Source organism: Lampris incognitus, chromosome 15 (assembly GCF_029633865.1).
Source record: "Lampris incognitus isolate fLamInc1 chromosome 15, fLamInc1.hap2, whole genome shotgun sequence".
NCBI classification, from domain to species: Eukaryota; Metazoa; Chordata; class Actinopteri; order Lampriformes; family Lampridae; genus Lampris; species Lampris incognitus.
The window spans coordinates 24,319,087-24,333,187 of NC_079225.1; the positions used below are offsets into that span (position 1 = coordinate 24,319,087).

At 44.6% G+C, this 14,101-nt stretch overlaps 1 protein-coding gene across 1 annotated transcript; it reads left to right on the top strand.

Moving 5' to 3' along the window:
• Nucleotides 1–1,268: 1,268 nt before the first annotated feature.
• On the top strand, nt 1,269–13,899 carry sh3bgrl2 (SH3 domain binding glutamate-rich protein like 2). Its single transcript, XM_056294626.1, has 4 exons — nt 1,269–1,551; nt 8,206–8,391; nt 9,463–9,543; nt 11,695–13,899. The coding sequence occupies exons 1-4, from the start codon at nt 1,507–1,509 to the stop codon at nt 11,707–11,709; spliced, it is 327 nt and encodes a 108-aa protein (XP_056150601.1). The 5' UTR covers nt 1,269–1,506; the 3' UTR covers nt 11,710–13,899.
• Nucleotides 13,900–14,101: the final 202 nt, after the last annotated feature.

Below are 14,101 nucleotides of genomic sequence, written 5' to 3' on the forward strand. Positions count from 1 at the left end.
ACCCCAATGTGAAGGCCCTCGGACCAAGTCATCTAATATCCAGTCATTTCATATTGTAGTTCACATTGTTGATAATTTCACATTGTGTATTTAACGCTGCATAAAATACCTTTTATTTATTGTGATTAGTGGGGTAGTACCAATCCAAAACCACCCACTTACCCACGTGCCCCTCGGCATCCGCCTCTTTTTGCGTGCTCAGGTGAAGCCTCCGCCATACTGAAGGGCATCCCAAACCACTGCAGTGCAACCAGCAATCACTGTGTTGGGACCTGGGTTTATGCATGGAGCACCGCCACTAATGTATCATTTTATCATCATGTAGGCCAAATAATGTAATTACAATGAATGGTAACTTTAAAATAAACGTGAATGTGTTGGATTGAAACCTTGTTGCTATGTACGCTCACTACCAATAGGTGGCAGTACGTCCCCAAACAATAGGGTCCCAAGAGCTCACACAGGTTGCGCCCAGATTGGCTCTTCGCCACGTTTAAACTGGACTTCTATTTGGTTGATAAGACGTGTTGGGAGACTGGTCAAAGTCTCTCACTGAAGCTAGGTTTACAAGGCAAAACAGCTTACTTGCCACAGTATACGACATCACTAAGGGCAACAGGGAAGAAAGAAAACAAAAAAACGACGCATTTAAAATCCAAAGCTTCTCCTCCCCCTCTTCTCTCTCTCTCTCTCTCTCTCTCTCTCTCTCTCTCTCTCTCTCTCTCTCTCTCTCTCTCTCTCTCTCTCTCTCTCTCTTTATATATATATATATATATATATATATGCGTTTCCAGGTCTGTTTTGAATAGAGCAAAAGTATTCCACTTATGTTTATGAATAAATAATTTCCCCATGAATAATACTCAAGTTTATAAATATACCTTCGTTCCTGGTCAGTGTTCCCTTCTTAGAACAAATGGAACAAATACATAATCAAGTTTTATTTTCGACTGAGTCGGTACTTTAAACAAGTGTTCAAGATCTATCCGCATCGTTTAGCAGCCATCTACACTACACTTACACTAATTCCAAACTGTGCGCCGCACAGCCATGTACAAAATAATGACTGTTCTTTTTGGTTTTCCACGCACAGACATAGACTGTATAAAGCAGACGAACGAACTGCACAGACGAATACTTTAGCAAATGTGTCGAGGTGAATTACATCGTCAAGTTATCACGACGACGCCGAAGACTTACAAGAACTACATTTCCCGTCAACGCCACGGCTCGGCTCCTCCTGCTTCAGCCGCGGATAACGCGGAGGATAGAAGCCAGCCGGCGCGTGAGTGAGGAGCTCGCCAGTCAGCTGTAGTGCCCCTCGTGTTTTGTCATGGCACAGGGTAAATACCGAAGACGCGCGTTTACTCTCTTCTAAGATTACGATTAGGGATCAGAGAAAATACACGCCAATTTGGATTTTTGTCTAGTTTATCACCACCGAGGGGCTCTCCACATTACCTGCGACTTCGTTTGCTGTTCGCACGACGCGAATTTAGGATTAAAATGGTCATCAGGGTTTACATCGCCTCCTCGACTGGCTCTGTGGCGGTGAGTTGATCCCATCTGGGTGGGCATCTTCAGATCGTGCTGCTCGTGGAAGGGACGCGTTGCCATGGCGTGTAAATGACAAGTGTGTGGCTGGTGCTACCAAGCGCAATGTTTACTATTATGTAACTGTAACTGTGCTTGGAAACTGATCGCCTAATAATAATGATAATAATAATAATGATAATAATAACAATAAGCCAGGCCTTTTCAGTTAAGATCACCCATTATTAGAAAATGTGCAGATTGACGTGTCTGGACTCTCGAAAGGGCGGTCTTGACTGAGTTCTATAGTCTGAGAGAATCCCCATGTCACACACTGCGTCCTGTTGCATTTGTGAATAGGATGTATACTCAGTCATTGCAACGCACTATTGAAATAGGTGTTACGCAGATTGTAATCAAAATGCATATTTTTCACGAGTGAAGAAGCTGAAAAACACAATGGTTATGATCTTCCCAGGCGGGGAAAAAAAAGTACGTGCTGGGTGTGCAAACAAGTGATGACTGGTGCAATTTAAAGGTGTGCTGTTGGCATGAAAAAAAAAGCTCGTGTAATATAGCTGCCCACATACATGTGACTTGAAGTTCAAGGTACGCGCACTCGCAAGCGCGCACATACACACGCATACACACGCACACCCATACGCACGCACTTGGTTCTTCCCTCCAGCAGAACATGTTGATAACCTCGCCCATCCCTGTCAAAAGGAATCTACGTCAGCAACACTGATTCAAAGGAAAACCCCATTTGTCGTCTCCCTTTTTAAACAGGCGTAACGGCTCGTGTGAAGTCGACCTGGTTGATGTAAGTGTTTGAGTACGTTATCGCTAAACAAAAGTCTGGGCTAAAATGCTTTTAGTCTGAGGTAATGGTGCAAATGAGCGATAATGTATCAGACCCGGTCTGTGGAACAGGTCAACACAACCCTTTGAGCTGTTACAAAGAGGTTATTTTTACCCCCAAACGACACACACACACACACACACACACACACACACACACACACACACACACACACACACACACACACACACACACACACACACACACATGTATGTTTTGATAGGCCCTACCATTACAGGGTCAGCAATGTTAGCACTGAGCTCATGTGAATTTAATTCCCCCTCGAGCCTTTTGAATTGAATTAGAGCTGGTGATTAAAGAGGAGAGATGGGATGTGACAGGCATCCCTGTCTGATTAATTACAGTGACCTGGACATGTGGGTGGGTGGGTGGGTGGGAGGGTGGTGGTGGTGATGGTCTAATAGAGTAAAGGGGGCAGAGAAAGAGTAAATAGACTGAGAGGAGGAGGAGGAGGAGGAGGAGGAGGAGGAGGGGCAGGGAGAGAGAGGGGTTTGGGGGGGGGGAGTTTAAAAAGGACCGTTAAAACTCATGGAGTGAATGGGAACGAGAGAATTTGGAGGAGCTGAATAGTGAGGGCAGACTTGGAGAGATAAGAGCAAGTGAGAGAGAAAAATAGGCTGCCTGTGAAAGGGAGGGGGCATTAATGGTTGAGGAAGGGAGAATAGTGAGGACAGCAACAGGGAAAGCACAGAGGGGGTGGAGTGTAAGGGGAAAAAAGGTGAGAGAATAAAAAGTGTGTTTGTGTGTGGAAAGTTCCCTGCCATGCACACACACACACACACACACACACACACACACACACACACACACACACACACACACACACACATTTGTACACACACTGTCTGAAAGCAACAAGTTGCTGTGAAAGCAAGTTCAGTCTCGTTTTACCTGCATTGGGAAAACACATTTTATACTTATTTCCTGAAAGGGTTTATCAAGAGCAATTCAAAGGAATGCAAAGGGACATGTTAATGCATCAGGGACAGACACATCAGAGAAGAAAAAAAAAGATCTTGGGGAAAGTGTGATTCATTTGTTTACTCGGCAAGTTTAAGGTGAAAAAGTGCATTACATTTTCCAGTCTTACCATAAATTTTTCTAACTGGTATTTATCCAGTAAAAGTGAAGTGAGTGTTCATGCTGTCTAACAGTGATGTCTAGCTTCACATTTTCACAGTTACACACATGCCAAACTGCGGGGGGGGGGGGGGGGGGCGATATAAACACAGTCTTCTAGCTTTCTGTGCAGCTCCCCTGGAATAGTTGGTGGCCAAGTGCTTTGCCGGAGAGCATCTTGAAGATATAGTAGAGGAACAAATAACCACCTTTGGCAGTGTCTCCGATTTAGACTTGGGGACTTCCAGTCTGTATTCAGCACAGATGTTCCTGCACACTATCCCAGCTACTTTCCAGCTAGCATTTTACCCCTTGGTACTAAGTTCTGGACTGTCTTGGGAGCATCTTTGCACAGCCTGCATCTTGGGTCTTGTCTGGTCTGGTAGACCCCTGCCTCAATTGATCTGGTGCTGAGCGCCTGTTCTTGTGCTGCTATGATCAGAGCCTCTGTGCTGTCCTTCAGTCCAGCCTTTTCTAGCTAGCCACTGGTTGAATTTCTCTATCAGCCACGTCTTCTGTCTGTCGATGGTTCATCCCATGGAGGGGCTTAATCTTCCATGATACCTCCTCCTCTTCACTCTGCACCTCTGTCTTCTGCTGCCTGAGGTACTCACTCTGCAGTTGGTCCTGGGGGTCCCTCTTTCTCATGTACTCGTGGATGTTCCTTGTTTCATCCTAGATAGTGGCCCTGACACTCACTAACCCTCAGCCCCCATCTTTTCACTTATCGTACAGTCTCAGGCTGCTGGACTTCGGGTGGAACCCTCCGTGCATTGTGAGGAGTTTCCGTGTACTGATATCCGTGACCTATACCTCCTCCTTTGGCCAGCTTATTATTCCAGCTGGTATCTGATGACTGGTAGGGCATATGTGTTGATGGCTTGGATCTTATTCGTCCCATTGAGCTGGCTCCTCAGGACCTGCCTCCCTTTCTGTAGGTATTTGGGTTTAGCTGACCTCCTTGCTGCCTCCTTGTGGTTTCCATTTGCCTGTGGAATACCCGGGTCCCCGCTGCTGTTCTGCATAGGCCTGAACCACCTCAGTCAGATCATCACTAAGAGTGGATATGGATACAGGTTCAGAAGTGGAGTTCCCATCAGCCACCCCCCTATACATGGATGACATCAAGCTATGTCAGGAATGAGCGAGGCATTGATTGCTGATCCACCTCACCAGGATCTACAGCAATGACATCGGGATGTCATTCGGACTGGACAAGTGTGGTCAAATGGTGGCAAGTTTAAATTTAAACAGGTGCAATAGACATTTCTGCATTATTTTCGATACACTCTTTCTATATATTTCAGTGTTTTCACATCAGACACAGTTGTCTGCGAGACTGCAGGAAATGTAAGGCTAACAACATTTTACTTTACTACTGTTTCCTGTTGAAATCTTGAAGGGGGGAAAAAAATCCTCCACTACCCACGATCCCTTTGTTTTGAGAAAAGATAAGTACTGCTGGGATCTGTGTGGGTGTTTGTCCCAAACAACGGCTGCCGGATCAGATGATACTGCCTGTCTCCTTAAGATTATCTAGGGTGATGCCAAGTGTGAATATCTGGAATATGTCTGTCTGTCTGTCTGTCTGTCTGTCTGTCTGTCTGTCTCTCTCTCTCTCTCTCTCTCTCTCTCTCTCTCTCTCTCTCTCTCTCTCTCTCTCTCTCCCCCCCTAATGTCTATCCCGCCCCCCCCCCCTTTTCATGACCCTGTTTAATCCCTGCATAACAGTTCATGTTTGAGTACTCATGTGTGCAAATTTGGGACCACTATCATACTATATAGAAATATATGCTAGTGCATATATTTCTTCTTGTGTGTCTAAGTGTGCACACACACACATGAATCTTTATCTCTGACTTTGTTGATGCCCGTGCTCACTCTCACTTACTGGGGGTATGTCTTTCATTATTTAGACACATGCTGCTGGCCTTTCAGCTGCGAGGTAGGCGGTATCATTTCTATTGTGCGGGATCAAAGCAGTGTCCCATATATTACACAGTATGCATTATTGTTTTAAACTTTTGGCCTTGAAAAGGTTAAGAGATAGATGCAGTAAATACCCTCACAGTTCATTAACAAGGTTTTCAGCTTTGCAGCAATAACCAAGGTCATTTTATTACCGTACACTGATAATGCTATTTGGATAGACACAATAGATGTCTGACACACATTCTTGGGCCATTGTTTTAGTCTGTGTCTGTCTGCAAATGATTGTCCAGACCAATCCTCTTACTGTTTTATTTGTCTTGACTACAACAATAGCTTCATTGTGGTCCTGAACATAATGAAAATAAAATACCCCCCCGCCGCCCACACACACACGCACACCATCAATTATCATAACCCAAATGAATTGGGTACTATTATGGAGCGCCCATAGAGAGGGGGCTTTTAAGGGAACTGTACAAAGTGGATAATATTTAGACGAAGATAGTTTAGAAGAAAAGAGCTTGTCATCGTTATCCTTACTTTTCCGCTTTGGAGTTCTATGGATCACTCAGTCTTTGTGACAGACCAATAAATATATCAGTAAGTGGAAGTTGATTCTGTGACATTAATAGATAGAATCCATTAATTGTCACAATGGGCATGAAACAGAAATGTTTATACTTATGAAATGGAGGTTGCTATAAATAAATCCATGGTTGGATGATCGTAGAAACATTGTGTCTGGCACTGAATTTGATTAAAAAAATGTAAAAATGTTAAAAAAAACTCCTGCCTTCCCAACCGTGGTGACTGGGTATAGCTGGAGTACTCGACAGCCTGAGGCACTGGAAATTCACATAGTCACACACACACACACACACACACACACACACACACACACACACGTGTGTGTGTGTGTGTACGTGTGTACACTTGCTTGCTGAATATTTTTACAACCCCCTAGTAATGTGGGAGTTTTTCCTCTCTCATTAGCTTACTGTGTATAACTTTTTTTCTGTTTTTACCCAAATGCAGACAGGATGTTGTCCTGATGCAGCAGTGAAGGCAAAACCATTGGGAGCTTGCTTGTCCCATCCCAAAGACCACACAGCTGCAGAAGTCCGTTGCATTCCCTTAAGGGTGGTGTCCTGACCTTAAATTTATCCCCCAAGTCCTAGGCCAAAAATGTCCCTATTATATTAAGCATCCATTCGCTGGATGTTTCTGGACACGTTTTTGTCCGAAGTCTTTGCATAACTCTGGGTTTGGGAGGAACTTGCTTGGGATTGTATTTGGGGCCCTGTTGCTCTCCACTGTGCTAATCCTGTTAGATGTAAGCATGATGTCACAAAGAAAAATCCAACTCAGACTTATTGAAATCACTGCAGCCAAATTGTATTCATTATTAAAATGCATAGCTGGATTACCCACTTCTAAAATCTAATAAAATGCATTGACTAAAACTAGATAAATTGTAAAAGAAAAGGATGTCTGCTCTCTTGTTTCAAACCAAGATCCCCCAGTAATGGCGAATCATTCTTAATGTCCCCATTACTGTCAGATACAGACGGACTTTGCAGTCAAAACTGTGGGCCCCCTGTGTGTGTGTGTGTGTGTGTGTGTGTGTGTGTGTGTGTGTGTGTGTGTGTGTGTGTGTGTGTGTGTTTGAGAGAGAACCTATGAGGGCCCTCATAAGAACCTGCCTGGTTGTGTTTGTGTCAATTCACAGTACGTAATTAAAGCAGTGTATTTAACACCTGACCCTTGTATTAAAGGGGTCAAGTGTAATTAAACGTTCCCTCTGCCAGTGTGCAGATTAGTGTTATGCATGCCCTGTCTGTCTGTCTGTCTGTCTGTCTCTCTCTCTTGCTCTCTCACTCACTCCAGTAGGCAAATCTTTGTCCATGCCTTTGAATAATACCATTGTATCACTTGGACAACAGTGACAGTACAGCCAAGATACTGAAATTTTATCTGTCGTGTCAGTCATACACTTCTATGCAAAACCTCTCACTCACTCACTCACTCACTCACTCACTCACTCACTCACTCACTCACTCACTCACTCACTCACTCACTCACACTCTGTCTTTATCTCTCTCTCACTCACACACACTCTCTCTGTCTTTATCTCTCACTCACTCACACTCTCTCTCTCTTTATCTCTCTCACTCACTCACACTCTGTCTTTATCTCTCACTCACTCACTCACACTCTCTTTCTCTCTCTCACTCACTCACACACACTCACTCACTCATACACTGTCACACACACACAAACACACACACACACACACACACACACACACACACACACACACACACACACACACACACACACACACACACACACATTAAGGCTTTGTGTATGCACATACCTAGTGATTGTGCTTGTTCTTGTGTGTTTGCAGGTGCTGTATATCTGACACCCAAGATGTCTAGACTGACATGGCTGTCTGCTATCTCCGATAAGAAATAGGCTGGATTATTTAAGAAGTTTAGGATGACACCATAATTTGATAATCTTAATGAGTCTAAACATCATGAACCCCACCCCCACCCCCCAAGTCAGATAGCAAGTTACTATTACTGTGGCAAAGGGTTGTATCCATGAAAAATACTGTGTGACAAGTGTGCATCCTTATTTTCACCACTTTCCCACCTCTCGGCCACCCTCTGACTCTCCGAAACTCACCGCCATTATTTTTCTCATCCTTTCCTTTATGCTCCACCTCCCAGGTGAAGAAGCACCAGCAAGCGGTGGTGGGCTTCCTGGAGGCCAATCGTATCGATTTCCAGGAAGTGGACATCACAATGCTGGAGGAACAGAGGCTCTGGATGTACCGCAACATCCCCCAGGACAGGCAGCCAAAGATGGGCAACCCACTGCCACCACAGATCTTCAACGAGGATCGCTACTGCGGGGTACAGATGATGGTTGATACTATACAACATGAGAAAGTTGGGGTGAAATGGAAATTCTTGGAACAAACAAGTTTTTAAAGTTAGGGTGGATGGGGGGGGGGGTGTCCGGGTAGCATAGCGGTCTATTCTGTTGCCTACCAACACGGGGATCGCTGTTTCAAATCCCCGTGTTAACTCTGGCTTGGTCGGGTGTCTCTACAGACACAATTGGCCGTGTCTGCAGGTGGGTAGCCGGATGTGGGCATGTGTCCTGGTCGCTGCACTACTGCCTCCTCTGGTCAGTTGGGGCACCTGTTCAGGGGGGAGGGGGAACTGGGGGGAATAGCGTGATCCTCCCACGTGCTATGTCCCCCTGGCGAAACTCCTCATTGTCAGGTGAAAAGAAGTGGCTGGCGACTTCACATGTATCGCAGGAGGCATGTGGTAGCCTGCAGCCCTCCCTGGATCGGCAGAGGGGGCGGAGCAGCAAACGGGACAACTCGGAAGAGTGGGGTAATTGGCTGGGTACAATTGGGGAGAAAAATAATGAATAAATAAAGTTAGGGTGGGTGAATAGTCTTTTCTCTTTAATTGCAACTGTTTACTTTCAGTCGTTAGGTTGCATCAGTAAGATTTGGTGTGGCTGCAGATATCATTGTAGGTTGCCATAACCTTGATAACGCTGATAATGTCAAGCCTAATACAGATAATAACCTGAGCCGTCACATCTCTGCATGCTGTGAAGTGATATGGAGATTAAAGGATGGGCGTCTACTTTGTGAATGAGTTTGCTCAGCTACAGCGAGTCGGTTCTGGCCCTACGCTGAGCTTGCATGTTACTTCTTAATGCCATCTTAATCCAGTCACTGGATGGGGCAGATTATCTGCTTTGACCGCCCTCACTCTCTGCTCAAGTAATCCAATGAGAATGTCGCCAGTCGGAGACAGACTCCAAATGGCACATTCGGAGCAGCGGCGGAAGAAAAGTTTTGCACAGGGGCAAGTCTAGGGATGTTTATAACCATCACTCAGACTTGTAGGGGTTACGTAACACCATGCACTTCTTCTTCTTTTCTTTGTCATTCTCTTTAGGACTATGAAGACTTCTTCCAGTCAAAGGAGAACAACACTGTGTTTGCATTCCTAGGGCTAAGTTCCCAGTCCTCAGTCAAAGTAAGTGGCTGAACCTACTGTACACTTGTGTGGTTGGGTGAGACACACACACACACACACATACACAAAGCGCTTGGCTGTCCTACGGGTATAAATAATGCAACCAACCATCGTCGCCGTGTTTCTCAGTTCCTTCTTAGGCCACTCTGTCCTCCTGCATCTCTCCCGGGTGCTGGATCAGCAGCACTAGTGTCTGTGCTCCAGCCTCTGAAACATTCAACCACTGTATGATGTATAGGGCTTTTCATACACATCAGCTTGTCCTGCAGGAAAAAAATACTAGAGCCCCATCTTCTACTCATCTTAGACGAACTAACGTTGTTTCAGCCCATGCATGTATCTGCTCACGTTTACATATGATAAAAAGGTGTAAGCTGGGTTTCATAAAATAATCTCAGAGTTGTGGTCATGTTAGCCTTGCAAGTCAGACCAACCTCGCGAGTCATTTTCATTAAACTATCAGGAAATCGGGTCTGACCTGGCTAATTACAAACAAGTTTCTAAAAGGGGACTTGTCCATAAAAGTGCATGGCCGAGTCACTTTACCCCGGTCAGCTTTGGAGAGTGATGCAAGAGGGCTACATAGTTGAGACATGACACAGCACAATTGTAAACAACCGGAGTAACAATGTTAAATGGATGGAAGAGTTAGTTGAGTCAAGGAAACTATGAGTTACACAAGCGTAGGGCACAATAAAGCATTTGCCAACTTTTATCATGGATATCACTCTGTATTGTTAGATTTATGACTTAGTCTCTGCTACCAATTGTTTTTTCTTTTTTTATATTTTATTTCTGCAATACTCCTGCATAGCATCTCAGTTTTCATGGAATGATCCCCAAGGCTGTGACTGGATCGTCCACTGTTTGGAGGCGCTCGACGTTTTGAAACTGCAGTCAGTAAGAGAGAGGCCATGGCATCTGGGTGGTATGGCAGTCTATTCCGTTGCCTACCAACATGGGGATCGCTGTTCAAATCCCCTACAGACACATTTGACCGTGTCTGCGGGTGGGAAGCCAGATGTGGGTATGTGTCCTGCTTGCTGCACTAGCACCACCTCTGGTCAGCTGGGATGCCTGTTCAGGGGGGAGGGGGAACTGGGGGGAATAGCGTGATCCTCCCACACGCTACGTCCCCCTGGCGAAACTCCTCACTGTCAGGTGAAAAGAAGCGGCTGGCAACTCCACATGTATGGGAGGAGGCATGTGGTAGTCTGCAGCCCTCCCCGGATCAGTGGAGGGGGTGGAGCAGCAACCGGGAGGGCTCGGAAGAGTGGGGTAATTGGCCGTATACAATTGGGGAGAGAAAAAAGGGGGGGAAATCCCCCCAAAAAAAAGAGAGAGAGCGAGATAGGCCAAACCCAATCTCGTGAAAGATCAACGTGATCAACTTGTGAGGTTGTTCCCACTCATGAGGCTACGATCGTGTTAGTTCAGTGTCCAATTGAAGGAGCCATGTGAACGGACGTAATCTTAGTTGCTTGGAAGTGTAGTAAAATTTATTTTTAAGTCAAGTCAAGTCAAATTTATTTATATAGCACATTTAAAGCAACCACAGTTGAACCAAAGTGCTGCACAAGCTTAAAATACTTTTCTTTTTCTTTTTCTTTTAAATAGGATTTGGCTATTCCTATTCAGCATATTCGATGTTACTCTCCTCCGCCAGTTACTGGAAGATTTGCAAATGGCACTTGTCTGGTGAACATTACAGTATCGTCTTTTCTTGGAACACTAATTGATCATTTGATTTTCCTTCATTCGCATCCTTTGTCCGCCTCCATCCTAGAAGCTGATTGGATAACTCAGTTAGCAGAAATTCGATCAAGTCTAGACCAGCTGGGTATTTTCAAAGGCATGCTTAAGGTATATTTAGCAGTGAATAGCAGGCTAACTTTGTTACCCAAAGTGTTTCATGTTGTGTGTATATATGGAATAGTCAGTCTAAGAAAGGATAATAGCATATACAGCATAGTATGAGACTTGTACACTGCTGGTTGCAGTCACAGCAGTCATCGACGTAACACGGTGTCCTGCACTGTATCACAGTTTTAGTTTTGCCCAAATCAATTTGTCTTCAGAGAGAGATGTTAAATATTCAGTAAATATTTTTGTTTTTTGCATTTAACTTTTTTTCTTTCTGATCTTTTTTAGGATTCTGAGTCATAGACTGCACTACTGGATTCAGCACACCCACACGCCCTTTAAAACAGTGGGGACCAGTATGGCATCACTTTGTGTCTTGCATCACATCCTGTCATTGGGTGATCCTGCTCAGATGCCACCATTTTGCCAAACATCGGACCACGCCTGTTTTCTTGTTGTGCAACCTCCCTAGACCTTTTAAAACACTTCTTGAGAAACATTCCACTTTCATTCCACTCAAGCCTCCAGGAGCCGCGTACCTTTGGAGAGTGTGCAGTGACTAAATCACAGAAAAAAGGGGGCTTAACTCTGCACCAACAGACTAGGACAAATGTGTTTGTGCTCCCCTCCTCTGTTCGACAGTGCTTTTGCAGACACATTCACAATGTGGTAGCATGACTTCTTTGTAAAGCAAGAGCCATGTAGCAGCCTTCTGATTGGTCAAGCAATTGGCATTTGGTATATCACTGTGCAAGGGGTCCATATAATGTGTAGCAACATATGCATCCAAACCATCTGTGTACATGTGCTGTGTGTCTGTGTCTTAGAATGCCAGTCTGTCCGAATCAGCAGCTGATAATGAAGGCTGTGTGAAGTGATGGGAAACCGAGAGGTTAGCACTTGGTGCAGCTCGAGATAACCTGGGTGTGTGCATGATTTTGTGCGTGTGTGTGTGCATACATGTGTGTGTTTGTGAAAGAGAGAGCAACAAAAAAAATGTTTTATCTTAGATGTCAGCATCCTTCAAACCTGGCGATACTCGGCAGCTCACCACAAGGCACATAAGTGGAAATAGCATAAATCTGGATATGTATTGGAGATAAGAATCACCTTACTAAAATGTCTTTATTTGCAAGCATCTTTTATTTAGAGTCACTGTTAAGAAATACAAATGCCTACTACATTGCTTTTGGCCACTTTTGCTCTAGTTTATTAGCAAAAAAATATATAAAATTGCTAGATTGGTTGAAATCAGGGCGGCACGGTGGCGCAGTGGTTAGTGTGGTCGCTTCGCAGCAAGAAGGTCCTGGGTTTGAACCCTGGGGTAGTCCAACTTTGGGCATCGTCCCAGGTCGCCCTCTGTGTGGAGTTTGCATGTTCTCCCCGTGTCTGTGTGGCTTTCCTCCGGGTGCTCCGGTTTCCTTCCACAGTCCAAAGACATGTAGGCGACTCGGCCGTACTAAATTGTCCCTAGGTGTGAATGTGTGTGTGTGTGTGGGGGGGGGGGGGGGCGCCTGTGATGGACTGGTGGCCTGTCCAGAGTGTCTTCCTGCCTGCCGCCCAATGGCTGCTGGGATAGGCTCCAGCATCCCGCGACCCAAATTGGGATAAGCGGCTTGTATAATGGATGGATGGTTAAAATCAAAACTATGAATACTATAGGTATAAATAATATAAGATGATTTCTCACAAGTTTTTCATTTGAGCTGTGCTTTCTATATGAATAGTCAACATACACTTTTATCGCTGCCAACTGTTTATAGAAAAAAATACATTTTGGTCACACTTTTGTTATTTAGGTTGCACAGCAAGGATGACGGGCAGGACAGGCCCTAGATGAAAAGGAGCATCAGATCTCATTTTTCAACTGAGTAGAATAGAGCGACACGTGATGACAGATCACCGCCTCTCAGATTAAAGCGGATGGACTGACCCTATTTTCTTTCTACTACCTCTCTCTCTCTCTCTCTCTCTCTCTCTCTCTCTCTCTCTCTCTCTCTCTCTCTCTCTCTTTCTCTCTTTCTCTCTTTCTGTCTGTCTGTCTGTCTCTCTCTGGTTTCCCACACATTACCACGTGGTTTTTTTTTTTTTTTGGTCTTCTTAACTTTGTCTGTAGTTTGGTATCCCACTCCCCATATCTGTTTGACCCCCCCCCGTACCATTCTCCCATTAAATTATCATGGGTGGTTGGTTGAGTAATTGCTTCACTTTTCCACATTATGGCTGCACACACAGACCTATACATTGTTGGGCGGTTTGTAACTACTGTTCCCTGGATGTAGTGCCATCTTGTGAATGGATAAGGATTTTTTTTTACATTATTATTTTAAGTCAAACAGGGAAACACATTCCAGAGTGATCAAATCTCTCACTATTAAAAGTGACAAAAGCAACACTGCTCTTTTTGGGATATTTGTGACATGGTACACTGCCTTCCTACACTGTGCACAATAAAGATATATTACACATTCATATTAAACACAGTATATCGAACAGTGTTGTGTATTTACTGAAAGTGAGTCAATCTATCGGATTACAGTGAATAATTCTTGTACAGGTATTTATTATTAACTCCTTTCGGGTAGTCTCCATTGCCAAAATGGATTTAATCTATAATCACTGTAACTTTTACATGCATGATAAACAAGGGGAAATCCGCACACTAACAGAAGCGGTGCATTAAACAAATATATGG

Bases quoted from the DNA above. Each gene is read 5' to 3' on its own strand.
- sh3bgrl2 (XM_056294626.1), top strand. From the start codon at position 1,507: ATGGTCATCAGGGTTTACATCGCCTCCTCGACTGGCTCTGTGGCG. The intron at 1,552-8,205 runs GTGAGTTGATCC...TCCACCTCCCAG, and splicing joins CCTCGACTGGCTCTGTGGCG to GTGAAGAAGCACCAGCAAGC. The intron at 8,392-9,462 runs GTACAGATGATG...CATTCTCTTTAG, and splicing joins ACGAGGATCGCTACTGCGGG to GACTATGAAGACTTCTTCCA.